The 25,440-nt window shown below is 50.3% G+C and overlaps 1 protein-coding gene across 1 annotated transcript in view; it reads left to right on the top strand.

Moving 5' to 3' along the window:
- Positions 1-25,440, top strand: part of kmt2cb (lysine (K)-specific methyltransferase 2Cb) — a 73,393-nt gene that overhangs the window by 26,157 nt on the left and 21,796 nt on the right. The window contains exons 14-44 of the mRNA XM_080547079.1: positions 695-760; positions 1,035-1,412; positions 1,578-1,885; positions 4,088-4,210; positions 6,052-6,168; positions 6,855-6,956; positions 7,136-7,240; positions 7,867-8,048; positions 8,516-8,680; positions 8,882-8,997; positions 9,095-9,172; positions 9,358-9,570; positions 10,217-10,339; positions 11,266-11,391; positions 11,973-12,103; positions 14,352-14,544; positions 14,733-14,825; positions 15,137-15,184; positions 16,472-16,609; positions 16,743-16,775; positions 16,935-17,075; positions 17,239-17,389; positions 17,542-17,780; positions 18,934-19,007; positions 19,529-19,732; positions 19,942-21,861; positions 22,090-22,403; positions 22,641-24,226; positions 24,451-24,562; positions 24,652-24,718; positions 24,813-24,876. Of these exons, the coding sequence (XP_080403205.1) occupies positions 695-760; positions 1,035-1,412; positions 1,578-1,885; positions 4,088-4,210; positions 6,052-6,168; positions 6,855-6,956; positions 7,136-7,240; positions 7,867-8,048; positions 8,516-8,680; positions 8,882-8,997; positions 9,095-9,172; positions 9,358-9,570; positions 10,217-10,339; positions 11,266-11,391; positions 11,973-12,103; positions 14,352-14,544; positions 14,733-14,825; positions 15,137-15,184; positions 16,472-16,609; positions 16,743-16,775; positions 16,935-17,075; positions 17,239-17,389; positions 17,542-17,780; positions 18,934-19,007; positions 19,529-19,732; positions 19,942-21,861; positions 22,090-22,403; positions 22,641-24,226; positions 24,451-24,562; positions 24,652-24,718; positions 24,813-24,876 (7,710 nt within the window). The remainder of the gene's footprint in view (positions 1-694; positions 761-1,034; positions 1,413-1,577; positions 1,886-4,087; positions 4,211-6,051; positions 6,169-6,854; positions 6,957-7,135; positions 7,241-7,866; positions 8,049-8,515; positions 8,681-8,881; positions 8,998-9,094; positions 9,173-9,357; positions 9,571-10,216; positions 10,340-11,265; positions 11,392-11,972; positions 12,104-14,351; positions 14,545-14,732; positions 14,826-15,136; positions 15,185-16,471; positions 16,610-16,742; positions 16,776-16,934; positions 17,076-17,238; positions 17,390-17,541; positions 17,781-18,933; positions 19,008-19,528; positions 19,733-19,941; positions 21,862-22,089; positions 22,404-22,640; positions 24,227-24,450; positions 24,563-24,651; positions 24,719-24,812; positions 24,877-25,440) is intronic.

Below are 25,440 nucleotides of genomic sequence, written 5' to 3'. Positions count from 1 at the left end.
CTTTGTGTTACGGTGTTACGTAACCGCTCATCAGAGAGCAGCAGAGAAACCTTCAGTTAGGTGTGTAGCCTAGCTCTGTTTAACAGCTTTGAGCTCAGGTCTCTCTTACCTAAGCCAATATTGGGTTAGAAAACCCTTTCTCAGGGATTTTTTAAAGATGGATAGGAGATCTGTGCCACATGAGAATTAGGCTTTTTTTATGTGATGGATTCATGACTTAAATGATGGATTATTGGGTTTATGGAGCACTTGGCTGGGAATCTGAAAATCCACCAGCAGGTCTCTTTAGCGGTTTTATAAGAGACAGAAGTCAGTTTGCCAGGATTGGGGTCACAAACCAAAGTTATGTGTCTTTTTGGCTGTTAGAACAGGGGGTGGGTTTGAATCGGAGGACTGTTAAAGTGCCTCAATTCTCTGCCAATTTGCCTGCAAGGTATCTAATATTTTCCCCTGTATTCCCCCTCCCCCGCCCCCCCTTCATCCTATTTCTCTCACCCTCTGTCTACTGTTCACTGTTCACACCCTGTTAATGTTTAATCATGCCTATATGGGCCTCACTTTAATGAGTTTACTACTAAACATTTTCCGTCATTGTGCTTGGAAAATGTGTTGCTGTTGTTTTGGACCGAGTTCGGTCATATGAGCTGTCGATGACGGTGGCTTTTCTCACTGATGTCATTTCCTTTCCCTCCAGAAGCGTCAGTGGAAGCCGATGCTGAGGACGCAGCTGCCAACGAGGACCTGACAGAGTTCACACCAGGTTTGTCTCGTCTGCTCGCACGTTCGACACTATCTACAGTTAGCCTTTAGGTTCTTCCTTTTTAGGTGTTTACTTCCTCCTCAACTTCCTCATAATGGTGGGAATAGTTCAGTGTTATTTCGAGTTATACTGCGACCTCTCAATCTGGGTTGTAAATGAAGTCTGCGCTGCAACCCTGTTCGTTTCTGTCCTGTCATGTAGTAGTTTGCATAATGATGTCATCGTGCCGCTGATGCGTGTTACCGATACCGTCTGTCTGTCTTGTTTTCTCTAGAAATCCAACCAGCAGCAGGGTTTGCAACCCAGGAAAAGTCAACAACAGAGAGTCCCGAGTCCCCAGAGTTCACCAAGCAGGAGCCTGAGCCAACTCTCCCCGCCCAGGCGTACACGGAGAAAGACCAGACGCAGGACACTACTACCGCTGGACTGACCCAGCAAGATATGACCCAGCCAGAGTCCCCTTCTGACAAGGGACCCGTCAAACCCCCCAGCACAGAGGATGTCAAGGCCATGATCTCACCCACCAAAGAAGAACCAAGCACTGCATTAGTCACCATCAAGGACGAACCCATGGAGGTCTCGGCCTCGGAGTCTCCGGGAGCAGACGAGGTGGGGGACTGTGGGCTGGAGACTGCACCTAAAGACGGTCACGGCGAGGAGGAGGAGGAGGAGGAAGAGGAGGAGGAGGAGGAAGAGGAGGAGGAGGAGGAGGAGGAGGAGAGGAAGGGGGAGTGTGTTTTTGGAATACTGGCAGGGGAGGCTGGGGAGGAGGTCCTCCCAAGGCCCTTTGTCTTGGAGGAGATGGACACCTCCCCAGAGAGCAAGCCCAACCACTCCCACCTCCAACTCCACCACGCCGCCCTCCCGGACGAGAAGCCCCACAAGGCGTCCCTGGACAGACTGGCCGAGATGGCCGCCTCCCCTACCCACTCCTCCCCCCGCACTATGGGGGCCTCCCCCAGGGACGGCCTCTCCCAGCCCCCCCACGCCCTCCTCCCTACCATGGGCGACCACGGCAGCATCACCCCCTGCACCACCCTCATACCACTAACCCCCAAGATCGGCATGGGCAAGCCGGCCATCACCAAGCGGAAGTTCTCCCCCGGAAGGCCCAGAGTCAAGCAGGTAGGTGCAAGCTACTCAAGGTTTACGTAACGTGGTGTCGTGTGTGTCAAGGCTGTACGATTTTTTATTTTTTTGTGCTATTTCCTATAGCTTCTGCAAAATCCCAGATGGGAAAGCTTTTTAAGAGTTAACGGTTGGATGCTGGGGATCCATCGCTGGTCATGATGTGTTTGAATGTGTTGGATGAGACCTGGATGAGTGCTCTGCTCTGCTCTGGGCGGAGGGTTGGCAGTTGGTGGTGGCAGGAGAACGGATGCCAGTGGGTTGTCGTTAGCCGCTAGCAGGCTTTGGAATATCGATGAGTGTGTCGACTCGTGTCCTGACTCCTGACGGATTGTGTGTGTGTGTGTGTGTGTGTGTGTGTGTGTGTGTGTGTGTGTGTGTGTGTGTGTGTGAGAGAGAGAGATGTCTAACTGTAGTCAACTGCGACAGAGAGGCTGTTTTTCCTAGACACTTTGTTTATGAAAAGCCTAGTCAGTTTCCACGTTAACACACCGCACCGATGCAGCACGCCGTCTCACTCCTAGACCCGTGCCAACCTCATGCAAATTTCCTGGATGCAAACCGTCACACCAATCATACCCACCTCTTCACCCAACCATACCTCGACAACCAACATATTTACACTCCGTGTGTCTACTGTGTTCAGTGTAAGAATCACCTTTAGAATGATGTAGTAACACACAGCTCGGTGCAGTAAAAGGAACATCCATTTATCCATTTATCCATCCATCCATTTATCCATCCATCCATTCATCCATTCCCAACCGATGTCCTGCATGTTATTGGCCGCCACCTGTCAGGATGTGCCGTCTCCACGGTAATTTCCAAGTGTACGCTCCGCTCCATATGCTGAAGACTGTCTCTGACGACTGCAAAAAGCAACCTTTTATCTGTTCACATATTATTCTGTGTCTCCTTCTCCTCAAAAACACCATGAATGATTAAGAGCTTGTTAAAACACCACCACACTCCGCTTAGATCAAACGACTATCATCATCGCAGACATAGCATGCAACTCGGACCAATAAAATAATAATTTTAAAAAAAAGGGGATATTAAGCACACCCATGGCTGTTTATATATAATGGATGATGCAGCGTTTTTTTTTTTTTATTATATTATTTTAGGCTTGCAAAAAATGTTAGGCTATTTTCTCATATCCCAGGCTATCCCATTTCTAAAATAAATGTTTGAATCTCAGACTAATTTGTTAGATCAGGCCCGGGGATATCGAATGCAAAATTAGATAGAAACCCAGTTCCTTATAGCCCAGTACTGGCTTTTGTCTGTAAGAGCCATGCGCGGTCGTGCTGACATAATCACCCTGGTTTTTGTCAACACGCCAGTGAGGCACGCAGTTGCCATGGCGAGGGGATGCTGGGCCTTCTTCTCTCTCTGGCTCTCTCCCTAGCTCGCCCTCTCTCTCTGCCTCTCATTCTCTCTGTTCCTCTCTCTCTCTCTCTCTCTCCCTAGCTCTCTCTCTCTCTCTCTGCCTCATTCTCTCTGTTCCTCTCTCTCTCTCCCTCGCGCTCTCTCTCTCTCTCTCTGCCTCTCATTCTCTCTGTTCCTCTCTCTCACTGGCTGGCTCTCTCTCTCACTAGCTCTCTCTCACTCTCTGGCTCTCTTTCTCTCTCGCGCGCTCTCTCACTTTCTCTCTCTCTCTCTCTCTCTGGCTCTCTCCTACTGCATGGTGCTGTTGCCTTGGCGAGTGCTGCTGTGTGAAGGTTGCTGTGCGACTAACACCATTCTGCTTCACCCTCTTGCTCGCTGCAGAAACATTTTGAGCTCGAAACACGCCTCGACCTCATGTGCATGGAGAATGGCAGGGATTGGCTTTCATTAATAAAATATCATATCCATTGTGATGTCATTGTTATGAGCCCCGGTTATGCTCAAGTCAGAATGTTTTAATCCGAGCATCATTAACTCCGCTTCTTCTAACTCGGGGTGTGTTGAATTGTCCCAAACTACTTAAAAACAATCATCAACAACAACAACAACAACAACAACGTCACTTGCATCTTTCTAACATCTGTCTTTGTATGGTTTTGTTCCTTCGCTGGCTTTGTTTTTAAGTTGCTGCATTTTGTCGCCCTCCTCCCTCCCTCCCTCCCTCTCCCCTCCCCTGCCCTCCCTCCTCCCCTCTCTTTCACTCTCTCACCCACCTACCTACCTACCTACCCACCCCCCCTACCTTAGGGTGCATGGAGCCCCCATAGCAGTGTGAGCTCCCCCTCGTCCTGGTCCCCAGACCACCCCGAGGGGTGGGACGTCCCAAAGACCAGGCAGCTCTCCGGCAGCCCCGGCTGGAGCATCCGAGTGGTAAATAACCATGATGGGTCACCGGAGACGACGGGGGGCGGCGTCAGCCCCAACGCTAGCCTGTCTGACGTTAGCGCTTCTAGCGTCTGTTTTCACCTTAGCCGTGGTAGCCTACTTTTAACCATGCTTAAGGGATGATGAATGTCTCTGTGCTAATGATCCGCCCTCAGACGCAGAGTGACTAGGTGGTGAATTTACAATTTATTGTAAATTCCCCTGCCGGACAGGGGGGAATGGATGAGAAAACCTTAAGTAATTCGCTTGCCTTTTAACTTGAGAGAATCCCTCCTAGCTTTGTGGTTGAATTAAGATGAAGTAGGGTGACTGTGAGAAAACTGTTTGCGTGTGTGTGTGTAATGCTAATTGCATCCCAGGCCCAGCGCATGCATGCACAGGTAACGAGCCAAGCCGAGTCATTAACAGAAGCACGCAGTGTCCTGCCTCAGGTCAGAGGCTTCTGTTTATTTGTCTTTTTTTTTTTTTTTTACGGTTTGTTTACTAGTCTTGTTGGATCAGATATTCCCACTGGTTGTGGGGGAGGGGTGAATATAGGGGGATTCGCCTGGCTATATATGGGCAGCACTATGCAGATGCTTGCAATCTGTTGCCGTGGTGACGGCAGCGTCATGGCGACGGCCGCCCCGTGCTGTGCTAAAGGGGTTAATTGCTGAGTCTTGGCAGAAGGCCAGGCCAGGTTAAACAGCAGCATACTGGGTGTCAATCAGAGGGTCGGGTCGACACTGGAACTGGGAATGGGGCCAAATGGAGGGGATTGGGGAGGGATTGACGGGGGAAGGGAGGGCGGGGGGGAGCGGTATTCGTGGAAACAGACCGTGGTTAACTTTGACAGTCACGATTAGGCCTAATAGGCCTCCACCGGAAATGTGTGGACAGAGTAATGGGGCTCAAATCGGCGGAATAACATCTCGGAGGCCTTTCGTCAACAGCCTGAGCCAGAAACACTCGCTTTATTTAGCGTTGAAGAGGCTTTTCTCGCAGAATGGACAGGATATACCTTTTTTTAAATTACCGTACAGTCATTACGGAGCGGAGAGGTTCCTTTTTGAACGAATACGTTTTGTATAACTCTAGCCACACCGAGGCTACATCATACTGTTCAGTTGTACATGTCATTTCCAACCGCTCTCCAAGCTGAAACGGGTATCCCTACTCCCCTCCACCCCGCCCCCCCTCAATGTTGCCTTTTGTGTCTCTACGCTCAAGTAAAGGACAGGTTTTTAATGTGTTATCGTGATCAAACCGCTTGCTAATCACGGCAGGGTATACTGGCACCAGAGTCCCCACACTGCCATGCAGAGTCAGACACCACTGCAGGGGAAATGACATTACCTCTCTGGAACTAGACGAGTGCTGCTGTTCCCGTTTCATGCTCTTATCTCCTCGGCGTAGATACCAGCCGCTACGCTCCACAGTGGGCGGGTGGAGAGAGGTCCCCTTTGGCAAAGGTTTTAATGAAGCTGACTTCATCTGTCAGTTGAAGCAAGTGTGGACATGCGTGTGTGCGCCTGTGTGTGCGCCTGTGTGTGCGCCTGTGTGTGTGTGTGTGCGCCTGTGTGTGCGCCTGTATGTGTGCACCTGTGTTCCTGTGTGTGTGAGCCTGTATGTGTGCGCGCCTGTGTTCCTGTGTGTGTGCGCCTGTGTGCGCCTGTGTTCCTGTGTGTGTGCGCCTGTGTGCGCCTGTGTTCCTGTGTGTGTGCCCCTGTGTGTCTGTGTTCCTGTGTGTGTGTGCGCGTGTGTGCGTGCGTGCGTGTGCGCCTGAGAGTGTGTGTGTGTGTCAGACACAGTTGTGAGGTTTGTTTGTGTTTCCCTCTTGCCTGCAGGGTCGGGGGTCCGGCTTCCCTGGCAGGAGGAGGCCCAGAGGGGCGGGGCTGTCTGGCCGAGGGGGGCGCGGCCGAGCCAGAGGGAAGAACGGCGCCAGTCCCTCCGTCAACCCCGGAGTATGTCACCAACCTGTTCACGTTAGCTTTTCCAAAACACGCTCTCATTTAAATCAACCGATATGCAAAGCAGACTTTATTTTCCCCTCCAGCTTGTCGCTCCACAGGTGTCCCGGTATCCATTGTAAACAGTAATTATGTGTGTTGACTGATTATTTGCCTGTTTTTTTGTTGTTTTTAGAACCTAACGTTTCCTCCTTTTCCCTGGGGGTGTCGCTGCTGTTAGTTATGGCTGGCAAATTATGCTAATCAATAATCCTTTTTCAGACAGTGTTCTGCTTGGAGCCGGCATGCTGAAATATTCAGCTATGTGCTAACCTAACTGAGATGTTGCAACATGTAGTGAACCTCTATAGGAATATAGCCTAATCTCGGGACTAAATCTCCTGTGTGTGTGTGTGTGTGTGTGTGTGTGTGTGTGTCTCTCTGTGTGTGTGTGTGTCGCTCTCTGTGTGTGTGTGTGTGTGTGTGTGTGTGTGTCTCTCTCTGTGTGTGTGTGTGTGTGTGTGTGTGTGTGTCTCTGTGTGTGTGTGTGTGTGTGTGTGTGTGTGTGTCTCTGTGTGTGTGTGTGTGTGTGTGTGTGTGTGTGTGTCTCTCTCTGTGTGTGTGTGTCTCTGTGTGTCTCTGTGTGTGTGTGTGTGTGTGTGTCTCTGTCTGTGTCTGTGTCTGTGTTTCACAACATGCAGGTGACCGCCATGGAGCCGTACGTGGTGAAGGAGGAGGAGGAGAACGCCATGCACAACACTGTGGTCATCTTCTCCAGCATGGACAGTTTCACATTGAAACAGGTGGGCGTCCGTCTGTGTATGGATCACCTCCAGACTGCTGTTCTATTCACTTCATCTCTCCATTGTTATAGCTACCACATCTTTTTTTTTGAAAATATGTAATTGTGTGTGTGTATGACTGTTTTAAAACACAGGTTTTATATTGTTGTGATTTGTTGGTTGTTTTCTTGTTTTCCTAGGACATGTGTGTGGTGTGCGGGAGTTTTGGCCAGGGTGCGGAGGGTCGTCTCCTGGCCTGTGCCCAGTGCGGGCAGTGCTACCACCCCTTCTGCGTTGGCATCAAGGTAAGCCCCGCCTCTCACCGGCAGATCGGGACCCTGAGGCCCTGAAGTGTTGTACCGAACACTCATTATACTCCATAAGAGCTGTGAGAACACGAGTGCGTCTCCCAGCTTTGCAGGGTTTATCTGTCTCTCTGGCTCTGTGTCTGTGTGTGTGTGTGTGTGTGTGTGTGTGTGTGTGTGTGTCTGTGTGTGTGTCTCTGTGTGTATGTCTCTCTGTGTGTGTGTGTGTGTGTGTGTGTGTGTGTGTGTGTGTGTGTGTGTCTCTGTGTGTGTGTGTCTCTGTGTGTGTGTGTGTCTCTGTGTGTGTGTGTGTGTGTGTCTCTGTGTGTGTCTCTGTGTGTGTGTGTCTGTGTCTGTGTCTGTCTCTGTGTGTCTGTGTGTGTGGAGTAGATTAAAAGGACCTCTCTGTATCTCTGTAATGTGAATACGGCTCAGCTCCTTGGATCCTTATCTCATAATGCTGTCAGGTTCTCGTAAACAGTCCTCTAGTGCAGCCCAGCGGGGTCAGAGAGATTTCTATATCTCATAATTTAGATGAATACACTCATATCTACACACACACACACACACATACACACATTGAGTGCATTTGACTCCTCCGGTTGAACCTGTCACCGTCTCCCCAGATCACCAAGATTGTTCTGAGTAAAGGCTGGCGCTGTCTGGAGTGCACGGTGTGCGAGGCGTGCGGCCAGGCCACCGACCCGGGCCGCCTGCTGCTGTGTGACGACTGTGACATCAGCTACCACACCTACTGCCTGGACCCGCCGCTGCAGAACGTCCCCAAGGACAGCTGGAAGTGCAAATGGTGGGTCGCCTTCTTCGCTCCTTCTCCGCTCCGATTAGGCCCCCCCCCCCCCCTGCAGATCTCTAGGCCCTGTGCGAATACTTTTTAAAAATGCATTCTTCCCTCCCTTCTCTCTTACTGGATGTCATCACTGATGGAGTTGATGATTGGTTTAGCTGAAAAGCAGGTTCTCTGCAGTTCTCTGCATTGCTTTCCATCCTCAGTCAAGTTGTCTGAATAGTGTGCAGGAAGGAAGGATGGAAGGAAGGATGCATTTTTAAGACTATTCAGATAAGGGGCGATGTCGTCCTAAGATGGCATTAGGTTTGGCTGCAGCGTGGCACAGTCTTGCCGTCTTGCCGTCTCCTCCTAGATAATGACATCGTGATCTCTCATTACTCTCTCTTCTCTACCTGCTGACCTCCATGAAAATTGGCCCGGCGCCCCCATGTGACATGTGTCCTCTCGCTCCCCTCTGCCTCCCGCAGGTGCGTGTCCTGTACCCAGTGCGGCGCCACCTCTCCCGGCCTGAGGTGTGAGTGGCAGAATAATTACACCCAGTGCGCCCCCTGTGCCAGCCTGGCGTCGTGCCCCCTCTGCCTGCAGGACTACAGCGAGGGCGAGCTCGTGGTCCAGTGCCGCCAATGCGACAGGTGGGCCCCGCGCTCCGTTACGAGCCAAGTACTTTTTCCTGCCGTGTTATACAAACCTGTCCTAGTCGCTGATTTTTATACGGTCGTAAACTCTTGGGTTTATTCGCTTCATAAACGACTTCGTTATTCATTTCGCACGTGTGTTTTACTCCTCTGACTCCCCCCTTCTCCCCTCTCCCCCCCCCCCATCTCCCCCCGTAGGTGGATCCACGCGTCCTGTCAGGGTCTTCATTCGGAGGAGGACGTGGAGAAGGCGGCCGACAGCAGCTTCGACTGCACCATGTGCCGAGCCTTCAAGACCTCTACGAAGGGGAAGGGTGAGTACCGTCTCGTAACGATAACTTTCTACTCTTCCTGACTCCATCTCTCCTTTCTGCCGGTGTCTCATCGTCTTTTTGTTTGTCTCCTCCGCAGCAGCTGTCGTTGCCAAGGCCAAAGACTCCATTGAGTCGGCAGTCATGACGCAGATTGTCACAAAGGCTAAAGAAATGGGTAAGCGCCCACACACACGCACACACACACACATACACACAGACACAGACACACACAACGTCTCGGATCTTCCAACTCCACTTAACCCAAGTCGTCTGCGCAAATCCGATCCCCCAACACAATTCCCCCCCCCCCCCCCCCCATCACCATGAATACATTGAAGACACGTCAACTTGTGTTTTCAGACTTGGCGAGGACGTACACGCAGGACGGCGTGTGCCTGACTGAGTCGGGGCTGTGCCAGCTGCAGAGCCTGTCGGCCACGGCGTCGCGGCGGAGGAAACCCAAGCCCAAGCTGAAGCTGAAGATCATCAACCAGAACAGCGTGGCGGTGCTGCAGGCCCCCGTGGACCCCCTGTCAGAGCACTCCCGCGACGAGGACATGGAGGACCACCGAGGTGCCCTTCTTAAAACACACTTAAACACGCCTGTTTGAATCCCCCCAGGGTAGTGTAGGAGATATTGATGAAACAGTCAAAACTATAGGGAGCCATAGATATTGATGCTGTCCTCAATGTGTCAAGAGCACAGCTGTCGCCAGCTTTTCTTTTTTAAGGGCATCATCGTTAGAAATCCCCATGCTCTCCACCGGAAATTATAGTTTATAGTTTTTTGGATTTGAGGTTTCGAAATTGATCCTTTTAAATGCTCCGTAGTTCCTCATTTACAGTTTTCCCCCATGCACTGAGGGGGGATGGGTTGAAACTGAGCTAATTTATTAAATACCATTTAAACCTTAAATTAGAAAAGGTAATTAGTAGGAGCATTTTCCCAAAGTGAAATATCCTCCCTGAAAATAGTGGCAGTTTATTTTTTTTGAAAATTCATGAATGGAATTTCAATTAGCCTAATCTTCTGAAGCTGACTGAAGTTGGAGATGGAATTGACCCCAACGCTGTCGCATAGCGGGTGGGGGGGGAGAAGGTGGGAGTGCGCGGGGGGGGGGTAAGGGAGGTCTGTGCCGCAGGGCCCCTGGGATTGTGTCCCCTCTCCTCCTCCTCCTCCTCATGGCTCCTCTATCTCTCTCTCTCCTCGCCCTCACAGAGGTGGAGCTCCTGGACGGCGAGGGCAAGTCGGACTCCAGCCCCGAGCGCGAGCCGGCCGAGGACGACTCCTCCAAGGGAGCCGACAGCGGCAAGAAGAGGAAGAGGAAGCCGTACCGGCCGGGTAAGAGGGCACCTGATTGGAGGAGACAGGTCCTCTGGAGCGTGAAATGGTGCAGTACGTGCCCAGCGTTTCTCGCTGCTGCAGCAGCCTCCCCCCCCCCCACCGAACACAGACAGCTCAGCCAGCTAGCTCAGGGAGAGACGAGGCCTCTGAAGGAAAGAGAGGACTCATTCTTGCGGTTTTTAAAGGGTGTTTTTCTTCGAGATCCCTTCCTTTTTGAGCGGAAGCAATAAGCAATCCTCTCTTGCGACGAGACAGACAGTCCATTCATTCAGCGTCCCTAATATATTCCACTATAACTGAGCCCCTAAGTAGCATCCTAATTAACCATCGCCCATATGAAAAGAATTTACCTGCTACAAAGCAATCAGAAGCTGTGTGATCATATGTCATTTTTTTCAGTGGAACAGAGAGAGAGGAAGAGAGAGGGAACAAGAGAGAGAGAAAGAGAAAGACAATATTGAATGATTGATGCGTGGGTTTATTTACAGGGTTCCCGCGCTGGTCTTAAAAAACCTTAGTCCCAAATCCAGCAATCCGATTTATAAGGCCTAAAAAGGTCCCAAGTTTCAGCTTTCTAGGTCTAACAAATGAGATTAGCTTGTCCTGCAAGGAAATCAGTCCGACCACATCTATTTATGTGGAAATTAATCAAGCTGGAACCCAAAAAAAATCAAATTCGCTGTACTCTGTATTGTCTGTATGGCAATGAAATCTCTAATTTCATCACCTCGAGGATGACAAAAAGCTATCATATGGTGTCACGAATAGGGTTAGGGTTAGGTCTAAAATTCTATCCAAAGAGGTCCAAAAAAGGTCCAAAAAGGTCTTAAATTTTACTTGTTGAAACTTGTAGGAACCCTGAGAGAGAGCGAGAGAGAGAAAGACCATATTGAATGATTGCTGCGTGGGTTTATTTACCTCAGGCATCGGGGGCTTCATGGTGCGCCAGAGGAGCCGTCCTGGACAAGGCCAAGGCAAAGCCAAACGATCCCTGTGCAGGAAGGATTCCTCCGGCTCCGTGTCCGAGAACCCCACAGGAAAGGATGACGGTCAGGGCTCACACCAACTCCATCTCATCTTTTCTTGATCGCTTACCTTTGTCTGAATATCTTTTTGCTTGTTTGCTTTACCTCTGTGCAGATACGATTCATTATTTGTCATGCTCTTTTGGGTACATATTTTTAGCCTGCCGAATACATAGAACCATTTGATTGCTGTAGCAACCATTTGATATGTTTTAACACTAGAACAGCCGTGCCTTTTTTACCTACTATAAGAGCTGCCTTGGGGGTCAAATGACCATAGTCTTTACGATGGAAAGCTGCTACTTACACACAACGACCACTAGTTAACCGGCTTGTAAATTAGCCTGCCCCCTACACAGAAAAACTGCAAAATAGCTTTATACCAGCTTATCCTGATGTGATTTTGAAAATGTAAGGATACTGGGTGGTAGAACGCACATATCTAGGAAAAGTCATAAAAAGGAGGGTCCTGAAATTTGATCGAGTGCAAAGATATAAAACATTTTCTTTTACTCACAGGGTCAAATGACCTCACCCATGGCTGTTCTAGTGTTTGAAGTGATAAGATTCTGACCTTGTTTTTTTCCCCCCCATCCCTATTGCAGGTTGGGGAGAGGTGCTGCCTGACACCCCCGTGGACGAGACCCCTCCCGGGCCGGAGGTCCCAGAGAAGATCAAGAAACGCTACCGGAAGAAGAAGACAAAGCTAGAGGAGGAGTTTCCCGCCTACCTGCAGGTGCGTAGCCTCAACCCATGACATCATCACACTGTACCACCGCGAGCCTCAGATGATCGTTGTCTTCAAATATGATCTGTCTTATCTATCATGTTTGACACAACTGCTATTTGTTTATTTGTTTATTCAACACTATAGAACAGCCGTGCCTTTTTTACCTACTAAAAGAGCCAGCTCTTTACAACGCTACGCTGCTATTTACACACAACGACCACTAGTTGGCCGCTTGTAAATTAGCCTGCTTCCTACACAGAAAAACAGCAACATAGCTTTATACTAGCTTATCCTGATGTGATTTTGAAAATGTCAGGATACTGGGGTGGTAGAATGCACATATCTAGGGAAAGTCAAGAAAGGAGGGTCCTGAAATTTGATTGAGTGCAAAGATATAGGCTAACGCCGGGTGCACACAGGGCCATTGCGTTGCGTTGCGTTGCACCGGAAGTCATTCATCTCAATGGGGCCGTTGCGTTGATCAGTTGCGTTGCTCTGCATTGCGTTTCTTGACCGTCAGGGTGTGGCAATCAGTCAAAAAAAATCTGCTTTTTGCGTTGCGTTGGATCCGTCAAAACAACCGGAAGTAGTTTCTTGCCCTGGAGCTCTCGCCTCAGATTTTAAATCCTCAATTTTGGCCGCCATTGGCTAAAATCTGTAATTTGGCTCTACAAGTGTTAATATGTCATTTTATGAAGTTTTTATTTATTTTATTTTTATATGTTTTCAGGCGAGAAAGTAACCATATATATTCACAAAATGTGTCCAGTTTATCAAAATAACCCGTTTATATATCTGATCTGACGTTTTTTCCCCCACTTCTGTGGGAAACTTCGCTAGCAACACGAGTAGAGCTTACCGTCTGCATCGCACGTTGAAGTCCATCCCACCAGTTTGCGCAACGCAACGGCCCTGTGTGCACCCGGCGTAACGTTTCTTTTTACTCACGGCTGATTAAGTGTTAAAGGATCCCCATTAGCTTATGCCGTAGCAGTTTGCTAATCTTCCTGGGGGTTCCAGGAAGGCTATAATGCAAACACCACGTGACTTTAGTGTGTGTAGACCTGTACGGTATCTCTTGTATACCAGTCGTCTTATCTGGATGACAAGTTTTACGAGGCCTCTGGCATGGTATTTATCCTAAGCAGAAGACTGTCTTCCTGGATGGAAAACCCCCCCCAACATCTACTGGTTCTCTGTGTGCGATCGATCAATAATTGATCGGGATGAGCTGTTAACCCCAATGTCTCGTCCTGCGTTTTATCATTATGACGTAACCATTCATACATGCACAGTGATAGCTTGGTTCATGTCACTTTGCATCTGCATAAAATGTCGTTCACTCCACCCACGGGGAGGGTGGGGAATGCAGAGAGCACTGCCTTGACAGCCACTTAAAGGCAAACCCTGGGAGACGGCAGCCCCTTCTGTGTGCTTTCTTAAAAGAAGTATAGCCTCAAGGAAGTCTCTGTAGAGGATAAGCTCCCCTACCACCCCTTCCCCCCATCTCTGATCATCCCCTCCAAATGGCTCCTGGTTTGGGTCGTGAATCGGGCGAGCGAGAGGCTCAACTGGAGACAACTCAGAGGCTCTTCCCCAAGTCTCAGACCCGCAGCCCAATGTCACCTTGCATCGGCCGAAACACAGAGAGATGTGAGGTGCATTAAGCCATGGGCAGCTGTCAGCGCTGGTCTGTGTCCCCACAGCAGGGGTGTGTGTGTGTGTGTGTGTGTGTGTGTGTGTAGGGGTGTGTGTGTGTGTGTGTGTGTGCACATCGAAGGAGGGGGAGGGAAGGGAGGAGGGGCTCAGTCAAACCCAAAGGGCCCAACACAGAGGGAACACATTTGATTAATTATTGAAATGGCAACGCGTTAGGCTTTTAATGTCTCAGCGCAGTGGGGAGCGAGTCACATGTGCATTGCTCACCCGCCGGAGAGAGGGTAGAAGTGTGGCGCCACGTGGGTGGAGAAGAGAGGGAGGAGGGATGAGGGAGGGAGGGAGGGAGGGGGGATGAGGGAGGGCTGCTGACACCAGCGTAGGCAGTAGCAGCAGTCGTGTTTGTCTTCTCCCTGTCACTTTGGTGGATTCTCATCACGGGGCCCCCTGCGCCCTGTCTAAATACACCCTTGTACCTAGAGTGACGTTAATGTGTTAATGTTTCTCCTCAGTCTCCTCTCTTGACAAGTCCCCCCGAGGGACTTAGTGTATAGAAGTGAGAAGTGACCAGGTTTGTTTGTTGTGGCTGTCCACACAGGAGGCGTTCTTTGGGAAAGACCTGCTGGACAAGAGCAAGCAGAGCCGACAGCAGGGGGTGGAGTCAGGCATGCTGGAGGAGGGCCAGGGCCAGGCAGACAGGAAGCACCCTACCGCCAGCTTCCTGGACCCCTCGTCTGACCCCCTTCTCAGCGCGGCGGCCACACCCGTCCCCTCCAGAACGGCGAGATCAGGTAGGCCCCCACACACACACACACACACACACACACACACGAAGCACGTGTGCGCGGCGGCGTGAACACACGAAAACACACACCTGCCCTTTTGAGGGACCCCATCGATCTTAGCCTCATGTCCATTGATCCATGCCCCCCCCCCCCCTCCAGCTCATGACGGTGTTGTATGTCTTCATAATCCACAGAGACCTCTGAGGATCCGTTAGTGGATCTGTCTGAGGTTCTGAACACTGACGCTGACCTCTTGGGAATGCTTGGGAAGTCAGCCGGCAACTCTGGTAGGTCACTGACCAATCACAGGCAGTCACGGTGGGACGTGGGTGTGCGTGCGCACTGCCTTGATCTCTCGTGCTCTGGCTTTTCAAAACGGCTTCTCCAAGGGTCAAAAAGTAGTCCCAGTCTGTGATTATAGTTTTTTTTTTACCTCCTTTATTGTATGTTTATTCAGTTAATCATATACTTTTCATAATGGTTTTGCTCATCTTGGGGGTTTTTCAGCCTTTGTTTGACATTGTTTCTTTCCAGTTTTGTTGGCCTTTTTTCCCTGTTTTATGAATTCACTCATTGTATCTGATTTGGGTTCCTGTAGGTCTTGATTTTTGCCCTTTCCAAGTCGACAGCTCACCACCTCCTTTTGGTAAGGGCTTCATAACCGTCCCCCAGCTCACGATAATGCATTCTTTTTAATTTCCTGTGTGTGTGTGTAAATTTGAGTGTGTGCTTTCTAAGTGCTTATCTTTGCATGCATGTTATCTGACCCTTTTCTCTCTCTTGGCACATTTCATCTACCGGTAATCAACGACCCCCACTTAAACTGCATTATGCTCACCCATTCACTCACTGCACAGTAGATGTTTCACAAAGTAGAAAATGTGTTTATTTCCTGTTCCCCGCTTCGTTCTTGGTTAGATTGTTGCATTCTGAAATGGACTTGAAGTGCAAATTCAAGGATAATCGGTGAGAAATGCCGGAGTGATTCAGATTCGCACAGAATCAGACGCTCCAAGGACACACTCCCATTCAAACTCAGAAATGAACAATTTAGGAGGCGAGCGATTTTAGAGAGCGAAAGGCCTTGGTGAGTGGCCTTCCATTTTCTGATGACAGTGAAGGTTGTCTCCCGGCCCTGCGATTGGCGAAGAAAAGCTTAGCAATTCCACTGAGGCCAGTGTGCGTCCTTGGTTTTCGGTAAACACGGCTTTATGTAACTTAAACGGATTTAGTAGGCCCGTGTTTTTGCCGGAAGAAACGCCGCAAGCCTCGTCGTGTTGGATGACGCACGTTTGGAGTGTCTGTCTTTAAGAGGACAGACAATGAATCGAGATTTAGAGCTCTCAAAGGCTGTATCCTGTGGAGTGTGCTCCATTGCTCCCCGTCCTCATTTAATTTGCCAACAATGTAGATATTCATGTTATTCAAATGAGTTTCAAAGCTTATTAGCGGAGTAGATGATGATACAATGACTGAAGGTTATGGGCCAGTTACTGGTTGCACAGAGAGAAAGAAAGAAGCGTTGTGTAGTTAGTGCCATTCTTTAGTATAGTTAGAGCATTCAATCGATGCTCCTTCTTTGAGCCTGCCTCAATGTGTGCGTCATAACTGAGACCAAAAAAAAAAGACTCCCAAAACAGACATTGAAATGCCTATGGCCTGTATCTCAGATCAGATGAAAGACTAGGCCCTCTGCCACTTTATTGTTCCCAGCGTGTGCATACTGACTTCATCACTCGTGTAAACAAAATCACATAGGCGCTCTGATCCCGACTGCCCTGTTGTAATTGTATTGAAGGGCTGTTTAGAGAACAAACATGCTCTGTGCGTACGTGCGTGCGCGTGTGTGTGCGCCTGAACTGATTTATGTCTTTGCTCATGTGTGTGTGTTATTGTTTGTTTTTTTTGTTTGTCGATGTGTGTGTTTTCTCAGCTGGTCTGGACATGGGCTCTCTGACGGGCTCCCCCGTGACCCCTCAGTCTCACTCGGGCCGCAGGACGCCCCGCACGCTGCCAGACGAACCTCTGGACGGGCTCCTCAGCCCTGAACTGGACAACATGGTCACTGACGGTCAGTAGGAGGACAGCTGGCAGGGTCACCCCGTTTGTTTTATAGCCCCTCTCCATGGACGTGCGTCACTTCTTAGTAAACCTCTGATTTTACTGGGAAATAATCTGTCCTTTCCATTTCGTTTTCGTTTCAGAGTCAATTCTTAGCAAACTCTACAAAATTCCAGGTTTGTTGTTTTTTTGTTTTTTGGGGTTTTTTTACCCCTCAAAAACCCCCAAAGTTTATTTTGTCTTTCCTTGTCTTTCGATGTCAATGTCGTATAACTGTGCTGTCCCACCCCCAACCCCAACCCCCCCCCCTCTCTCTCTCTCCCCCTCCCCCGTAGAGCTGGAGGGTAAGGACGTAGAGGACCTCTTCACTGCGGTCCTGAGCCCCAGCACTAGCCAGCCACCACAGATGCCTCACCCCCATGGCCCACTGCCCTTACCCGGCCCACCCGGCAGCTCCATGCCCCACCCCAACGCAGGTAGGACCCCCATCTGGGCCCTGGGGCAGTCACTGATGTAGAAAATAGAAAATACATCAACATTGTGATGTGTGGTTGGCATTGTTTATTCTTTCACTGTTTTTTACGTTTTGATCATGCCTACTGTATTCCCCTATTGAATCCTGTTTGTTTTTCCATGTAGGGAATGCCATGTTTCCACGGATGCCAATGATGAATGGGCTGATGGGACCCAACCAACGCTTCCCTTTGACCCAGAACAACCCTGGAGCAGGACCCTGCATCCCCGATGACTTCTCCCCCCTCCACCGCATGCCTTTCACTGACAATCCAAGGTACTTGAACTTGCTCGTCCTGATGTTTTATTCTACCTCTCAACGCCAAGATCTAAAAATCAATTACTGTAATGCTCAGCCCATACATCAAACCTACAAGGAGGTCTTTGAATATTAATATTGCTCACACCGCTTTGTTCTGTCCTTGCCAGGGACAGGAAGTTTAATCAGATGGCCAGAGAGGCGATGGGTCCGTGGCAGTCCCCTGGCCACGGCCCAGGCCCCACCCCTCCTCCTGGCCCCGTGCCGGAGGGAGAGGCGGAGGCCATGTCCAACGCCCAGAGGAGCACCCTCAAGTGGGAGAAGGAAGAGACGCTGGGAGAGCTGGCCACCGTAGCCCCGGTCCTCTACACCAACGTCAACTTCCCCAACCTCAAGGAAGAGTTCCCAGGTGGGTCCTGAGGGCTGGTGCGGGTGGGGTTGGGGGTGGGTGCGGGTGCGGGTGTGTGGGTGTGGGGGTGGGGGTGAGGGTGAGGGACTAGTGTTGCACTGTAGTACTAGTAACCCAATACCAATACCAACAGCTTTTGGTCCGATACTGCTGTGCGTCCACGTTCAGTAGTACCGAATGTTCTAGCAGGTATGATACATTTGTACCAAAAGCCCCTTTTTTCACGGCCACATACAGCATGTATCAATACTGTATCGAGTGTCGTGCTGCCGGCTGCATTTGTGAACAGTGCACTGTATATTTATATCTACGGGAATGTCTCTGCATTCAAATTGGCCACTAGCAAAAAGTTTGCTACTAACTAAGCGAAGATAGCTAGCACGATGTGAGGTCAAGTTGAGTTTAGACATTTTTCACATGTTGCTGATTTCTCAAAGTTTAATGAGAGTCTGGTTGGATGCACACAGTGATGTAATGTGTTTGTTTTCTTTCATGAATAACACCCGGAGGCCAGTGCAAGCAAAATTGTGTTCAGATTTAAAAACAAACACAATAGTTAAATCTTTTTTTCAGAGTGCAATGCATTTACTTTGAGTTTCCCACGTACTGTAGTGGACAGCTAAATCTAGAATTATAATGTAGGGTGCTGTAGTTATGTTTGTTGTTCTTTGAGGTGTTTTTTCCTCTTTGGTATTGTTCTTCTGTGGGTGTTGTTATCGGTGTGATACTAACTGGTATTAGTAATTAATAATTTAATTAATAATTTTGCCATTTAGCAGACGCTTTTAATCCAAAGCGATTTACAATTACGAATTACAGGGACATTCCCCCTGGAGTAACTGAGGGCTAAGTGCCTTACTCAAGGGCACACTAGTAGTGGTGTGGTTTCAGGCGGGATTTGAACTCACAACCTTCCGATCACAAGTCCAACTCACTATCCACTAGACCACCACTACCCCTCTATATTAGTGAACCGGTAGTTCTAAATTCTGGTATTATGACATCCCTAGTCTGTGCGTCATGCATCTCTTCACACTTCTGTGCATGTCCGTCGTTAAATGGCTATGGAAGATGTGTGAAAACACCCTTTTGAACTGCAGAATGTTGCTTATGTATGTTTTTGTTATTTTCTTTCTCTTGAATTGCTCTACAGACTGGTCTACAAGAGTCAAACAAATTGCTAAACTATGGAGGAAAGCAAGTTCGCAAGACAGGGCCCCATATGTGGTAAGAAGCATTTAGTCTACCCAGATAACGTGAAATAAAGATACGAATATCGAGAAACAAACATTGAATCCTGTTTAGATAGCAACAAAGATATCGTTCACCTGTTAAACCTCTTAAAGCCTGATGTTCTACAGTCCCGTAGCTAGTGCTAGTGAAATCCAGGAAATCACAGATAAGCCAATTAACAAAGCAACCACGGCTTTCTGTGTTAGAGCTCTCTGTGGTCCCTGTAATTAAGTTCACGAGAAGTAATTTTATCTGACAGAGGGCATGTTTTAAGGACCTGGACTTGATTAAAATCTACTGGAAAAAAAACATCCTTTTTGTATCGGTCTTCAAAGGTTTCCATGGCACCAACTGAAATCGTTTTGTCTGTGTGTGTGTGTGTGTGTGTGTGTGTGTGTGTGTGTGTGTGTGTGTCTGTGGTGTGTGTGTACGTGTACTCTTGTGTCTGTCTGTGTGTGCGTTTGCACTTGTCTGCGTGTGTGTGTTCGTGTGCCTGCGATTAATTTGCTCTGCAGCAAAAGGCGAGGGACAACCGGGCTGCTCTGCGCATCAACAAAGTCCAGATGTCCAACGAGACGGTCAAGAGACAGCAGCAGCCACAGCAGCCGCAGCCCCCCGAGGTGTTTGACCCCAACATACCGCTAGACACAGACCTGCTCTTTAAGGACCCTTTGAAACCCAAAGAGTCAGAGCATGAGCAAGAGTGGAAGTTTAGACAGGTAAGGTTGTATTCAGAGTGAGTCAGGGTTATGCTCAGGCAGGTCAGTGTGTGTTCAGTCAGGTGAGAGGAGTCAGGCAGTTTAGAAGTAGAAGTGGGATAGTTTCTTCTGTCTTGTCTGTGACGTACGTCAACCTCTAAATGCTTTTTTCAAAGGCATGCTTTAAAACTAAACTCGTTTTGCCCTTTCTACTTTCGTTCCTATGGCAGCAAATGAGACAGAAAAGCAAACAGCAGGCCAAGATCGAAGCCACGCAGAAACTGGAGCAAGTCAAGAACGAGCAGCTGCTGCAGCAACAGCAGTCAGGCAACCTATCGGAAGGAGAAGGAGAGAGCAACAACAGCGGCAACCAGAGCCCTGCCTCCCAGCCCAGCAACGGCAGCATGTCCCCGATGGCACAGATCAACCCTAAAGAGGGCTTCGCCAGGCCGCAGCTCCCAGGGACCCCCACCTCGGGACCCCCTGAAGACGTGTTCCTGCGCCCCCCGCCTCCACCTCCCTCCGGCCAGTCCTCGCAGCCCCAGTCCCCCCAGGTGTTTTCTCCTGGCTCGTCCGGCTCTAGACCTTCCTCCCCGTGGGACCCCTACGCCAAGATGGTGGGAACCCCGAGGCCTCCGACTATAGGCCCGAACGCATGCCGCAGGATGTCTATGGAGTCCGGCAAGTCGCCCACATCTCATGTGGAGCAGCAGGATCGAGGGAGGCCATCTCCTGCTCACGAGTCTTTCGGCTCACCCACGTCGATGAGCAACGATCCCTACGCCAAGCCCCCTGACACCCCTAGGCCCGGCGGGGAGATGGACCCCTTCCTGAAGCCCATGGGCCCCCCCAGGACCAGCCAGGCGCCTCAGGGGAGGCCCCCAATGGGCTCCCCGGTGCGAGACCCGTACTCGAGACCCATGATTCGCAACGAGGCCTACCAGCGCATGGCTCAGAACAGGATGATCCTGTCGGATCCGTACTCCCGGCCCTTACTCGCACCCATCCCCGGGAGCAACGAGTCTGGCTCGGTCTCTCTGTTCAAAACACCAATGCCGCCGCCCCAGGCCCAAGACCCCTTTAACAGACCGATGCTGCATCCCTCGGACAGATTTTCTCAACAGAGCGACCCTTACGCTCAGCCCCCCCACACGCCGCGGCCCTCCATGAACGACAGCTTCACCAGTCCGCCCCGGATGGCCCAGCACCATCCTCAGGGCCACCCGTTCTCTCAGCCTGGCCCCATGGCGCAGATGCCCAACAGAAACCCTTACGCCCATGCGCCCTCCACCCCAAGGCCTGACCACTTCCAGTACGACCCCTTCGCCCAACCCCCTGGCACCCCTCGGCCTTTAACTGAACCCAATGCGCAGCCTCGACCGTTCTTTGAGCCCTACGCCCGACCTCCGGGCACCCCTCGTCCCCATGACAACTACGGCCAGTTGCCGAACACTCAAAGCCCATCTTCGGACCCTTACGCCCAGGCTCCCTCCACTCCCCGCCCTGGCGGCATGAACCAGTTCACCCATCATCCTCACCCTCAGCCCCCAAGCCAGAGGGTGTCACCGTCCCACTCTATGGACCCCTATGCCCAACCCCCTGGGACCCCACGGCCCTCCATCGGAGAGAGGTTCCCTAAATCCCCTGGAAGCCAGAGGATAGCCATGGACCCGTACGCTAACCCCCCTGGCACCCCAAGGCCTGATATGTTCTCCCAGCCATCGGGGGTGCCCAGGCCGATGCTGAGCGACCCTTATGCCCAGCCTCCCGGAACCCCACGCCCTGGGATGGGCCCTGAGGGCCTCAGCAGGCAGGGGCCAAGGCCTGGGCTCATGACTAACCAGGACCCCTTCTCCCCACCTCAACCCTTCCCGCACCCGGGGTCACAAACACCCAAGCATCACGGTATGCCAGAAGATGGATTTTCTCAGTCGCCGTCCAGAAGACTCAACCAGACCCCGGTCCATGACCCGTACGAGCAGGCCCCGATGACCCCTCGGCCACAGTTGGCAGAGAGACTGGAGCTGAAGGATCAACAGCAAGGCAACGTTCAGGACCCTGGACAGCTCTCGAACACCAATCAGATGTCTGGAAACCCCTCTGAGGTTCAAAGCGTTCCTCTGGCCGATAGTGAGGAGAGGCTCAGACAGGTAAGATTTAAAGCACTTGAAACTGCTCTGCGCTTTAAATGAAACTCTGAGAGAATAGAAAGCGTTCTAGGAGATACTCATGCAAATAACATTAGGATCCCTGATGTCATTGTGATTTATGTCTCAGACAGACATGCATATCAAATATTCAATGAACTTCAGGCTTTGCATTAATGATATGATCAAAGTATTTCCTCAAGTCTGACAGCCGGCTCATGTTTCCTCCAGCGGCAGCGCATCCGAGAGCTCATTCTGAAGCAGCAGCAGCAGAGGAGTGCCATCCGCCAGGAGAGGGGCCCCCAGGACCCCTCTGGGAACATGGCTCCCGGGACACCTCGACCATGGCCCCAGGAGGGCCACGGACAGCAGGGAGAGATGTTCAGCAGGCCCCCTCCACCTTACCCCGGGCCGGGCCCTATGAGAGGCCCCATGAGGTTCCCAGGACCCTTCCCAGGGGACCAGCGGGGCCCTTTCCCCAACGAGGGCCAGTTCCCCAGAGCTCAACACCCCGGGGATCCTAATATCAGACATCAGGGCCCGAGGTTTGTATTATCCTCTTGGCCTTGTTGTGTTTTGCAAAAGAGGATTTGAAATGGTGACATTGACTACGTTCACATGCACGCTTATAACCGATATTACTCAGAGTATGGCAATACCCAGACATTCTATTCTGAATAAGGCGTAATGTAAATACCTTATTCTGGTTTTGTTACCCCGTAGACCTTAATCTTAGACTTTTTGAAGTGAAGAATATAATTGTATCTCTGTTTCTTTCTCAGGTTTGCATTTCCACCTGGTGGGCCAGGCCCTCATGGAGGCCAGGAGTTCTTCCCCAGGGGCCCACACCCCATGCAGGACATGCACCCCCAGATGAGGCGCTCCATCTCTGTAGACATGGCCAAGTCCATGGGGGGCAACCCAGTCGGGCTACCACAGCATTTCCCCCCACGGGGCATGCCGGTGCAGCAGCACAACATCATGGGCCAGCCTTTCATCGAGCTCAGACACAGAGCCCCGGACAGCAGGCTACGACTCCCCTTCGGCCCTGCCGGCATGCAAGGGAACGGCATGGACCCCAACCTCCAGCTCCAGAGGCCGCCTGGTTTCATGGGAGGGCCCGAGTACAGATTTCCGCCTAACCAGGGCCCCAGGATGATGGACCACACGGGGAACCAAGCGGGCCAGCTCCAGCTATCGGCCAGCATGGAGAACCTACATCAGCAGCCTCAGAATCCTGGGAACAACATGATCAGACAATCTCTGCTGATGAGATCCATCAGCCAGCCGGCTTCGAATGAGGCCCAGAGTATGGCTGCATATATGATGCTGCCTGGGCCATCTACTGGACATACTGAAGGAATTCAAATGACAGGCGATAATGTAGAGGAGAAACTGGACACGGTCGAATCGGCTGTCAAAGACCTTGAAGACGTGGAGGTCAAAGACCTGGTTGACGCGGATCTGGATAACTTAAATCTCGATCCTGATGATGGCAAAGACCTGGACCTGGAAACGAACGACTTACACCTCGACGACTTCTTGACATCGGGGAAGTTTGACATCATTGCCTACACGGACCCTGACCTGGACGACATCAAGAAGGATATGTTCAACGAGGAGCTTGACCTCAGCGACCCCATGGAGGACCACAGCGATGCTTCCGATTTTCAGAAGGCATTGTCAGAGAAGAGGAACGCGAGCACTGGTGGTGGCGGCGTCTCCTCAAGTTTCCTGACCGGAATGGGGAAGTCCGAGGGATCAGCTGAGCATTCTCCATCCAACATCAAACAGGAAACTAGCTCGAGTCAGAGCTCTGTCTCCCTGCTCACCGAGCAGAAGATTAAAACGGAGGTCAAAGATGGTCTGTCACTGTCCCAGATGTCCAACGAGAGAACCGAGCAGCAAGCAGACGGAAACACTAACAACCCAAACCAACAAGGAGTTCTCTCTGACTCCACCCCGGTCCTCTCTAGTTTACTCATCAAGCAGCAGCCAGAGGACTCGTCACTAAACCCAATGGGGGACCCCTTGAATCAAGGCGGCAACTCTATGGCAAACCAGTCAAACCAAGTCATCGACGCTCAACATAATCCTGGACTTTCCATGGGTCAAACCATGGATCCCACCAACGCGGGAGAAACGTCCATGGCTGCCTTCGAACAGCAGTTCGGACTGTCCGGTGACCACGGTGATCTGGCCCAGACGTTGGGACCGCCGGGTAGTCTGCACAGGCCCCTCCTGCTGGAGGAGCAGCCCCTCCTCCTGCAGGACCTCCTGGACCAGGAGAGGCAAGAGCAGCAGCAGCAGAGGCAGATGCAGGCCATGATCAGACAGCGCTCCAGCGACTCATTCTTCCCCAACATCGGTAAGGGCACAGAAATGCGTCGGTTCTTTAAAAAAAATGTTATTTCTTAACTCAACCATTGATCGTGTAATTACATTGATAGTAGATAGCAACATCTACTATGAAAAAGTGACAGACAATGCAATCAAAAACAAAAGTGGAAAGGAAAATGATGTTTTATGTACTGTTTTCAGAATTTCAAGGTGCAGACGTTGCTGACGGTTCATCTGGTTTAATATCTGCAGATTTCGATGCAATCACAGACCCCATAATGAAAGCAAAGATGGTGGCCCTGAAAGGCATCAACAAAGTTATGGTTCAGAACAACATGGGGATGACACCAATGGTCATGAACAGGTAGGAGCATGTTTGGATCGATGATTGAAACAGTAGATTGTATTAGTGAAACCTAAGTGCTAAGTGCAATTGTTTTTGACTATTCATAGGTTTCCACCTGGTCCTGTACCACCATGTCCAGAAAGCACTCCTCTTCCTCCACCGGCCATTGGACAGGTAAAGCTTGTGATCAAGTAAACGTTCTTAAACAAACAAATACTCAGATAACATGACTATATGATGAGTGTTTTTTTCCCTTAATCTAAACCAGGATGGCAAGCTGACACCCCAGGTGGCCAGGCCTAACCCTCCCAACTTTGGACCAGGCTTTGGCAGTAAGTTAACTTCTGGTCATTTGTATTTAAGTACAGGGTTCCCGCACTGGTCTTAAAAAGCCTTTAAGTCTAAAATCCAGCAATCCGATTTATAAGGCCTTAAAAGGTCTCACATTTCAGTTATTCGGTCTAAAAATGAGGTGCTAGGTCTTAAAAATGAGATCCTGCAAGGAAATCATTCCGACCACATCTATTTACGCGGAAATTAATCACGCTGGAACCAAAAAAATGCAGATTCGCTTCCTTTTTTTGTCTGTATGACAGTGAAATCCCTAATTTCATCACCCCGAGGATGACAAAAAGCTATCATATGGTGTCGCGAATAGGTCTAAAACTCTATTCAAAGAGGTCTAAAAAAGGTCTAAAAATGTCTTAAACTTGACTTGTTGAAACTTGTAGGAACCCTGTAAGTAAATGGGTCAATATCAGGGTTCTCCCTAATAATTTTGAACAAGGTGGTGCTGGATTGCCATATCAGAACCGACTTTTTTCATGTCAAAATGTACGAAAAATACAGCTAATACGATAAATTAACTGAAGATCATCATGATAATTCTTTCACTT

This window comes from Nansenia antarctica (assembly GCF_963989245.1).
Source record: "Nansenia antarctica genome assembly, chromosome: 16".
Classification (NCBI taxonomy): domain Eukaryota; kingdom Metazoa; phylum Chordata; class Actinopteri; order Argentiniformes; family Microstomatidae; genus Nansenia; species Nansenia antarctica.
Note: the sequence above shows the minus strand (reverse complement) of the source record. Positions and strands in the feature narration are given on the sequence as shown.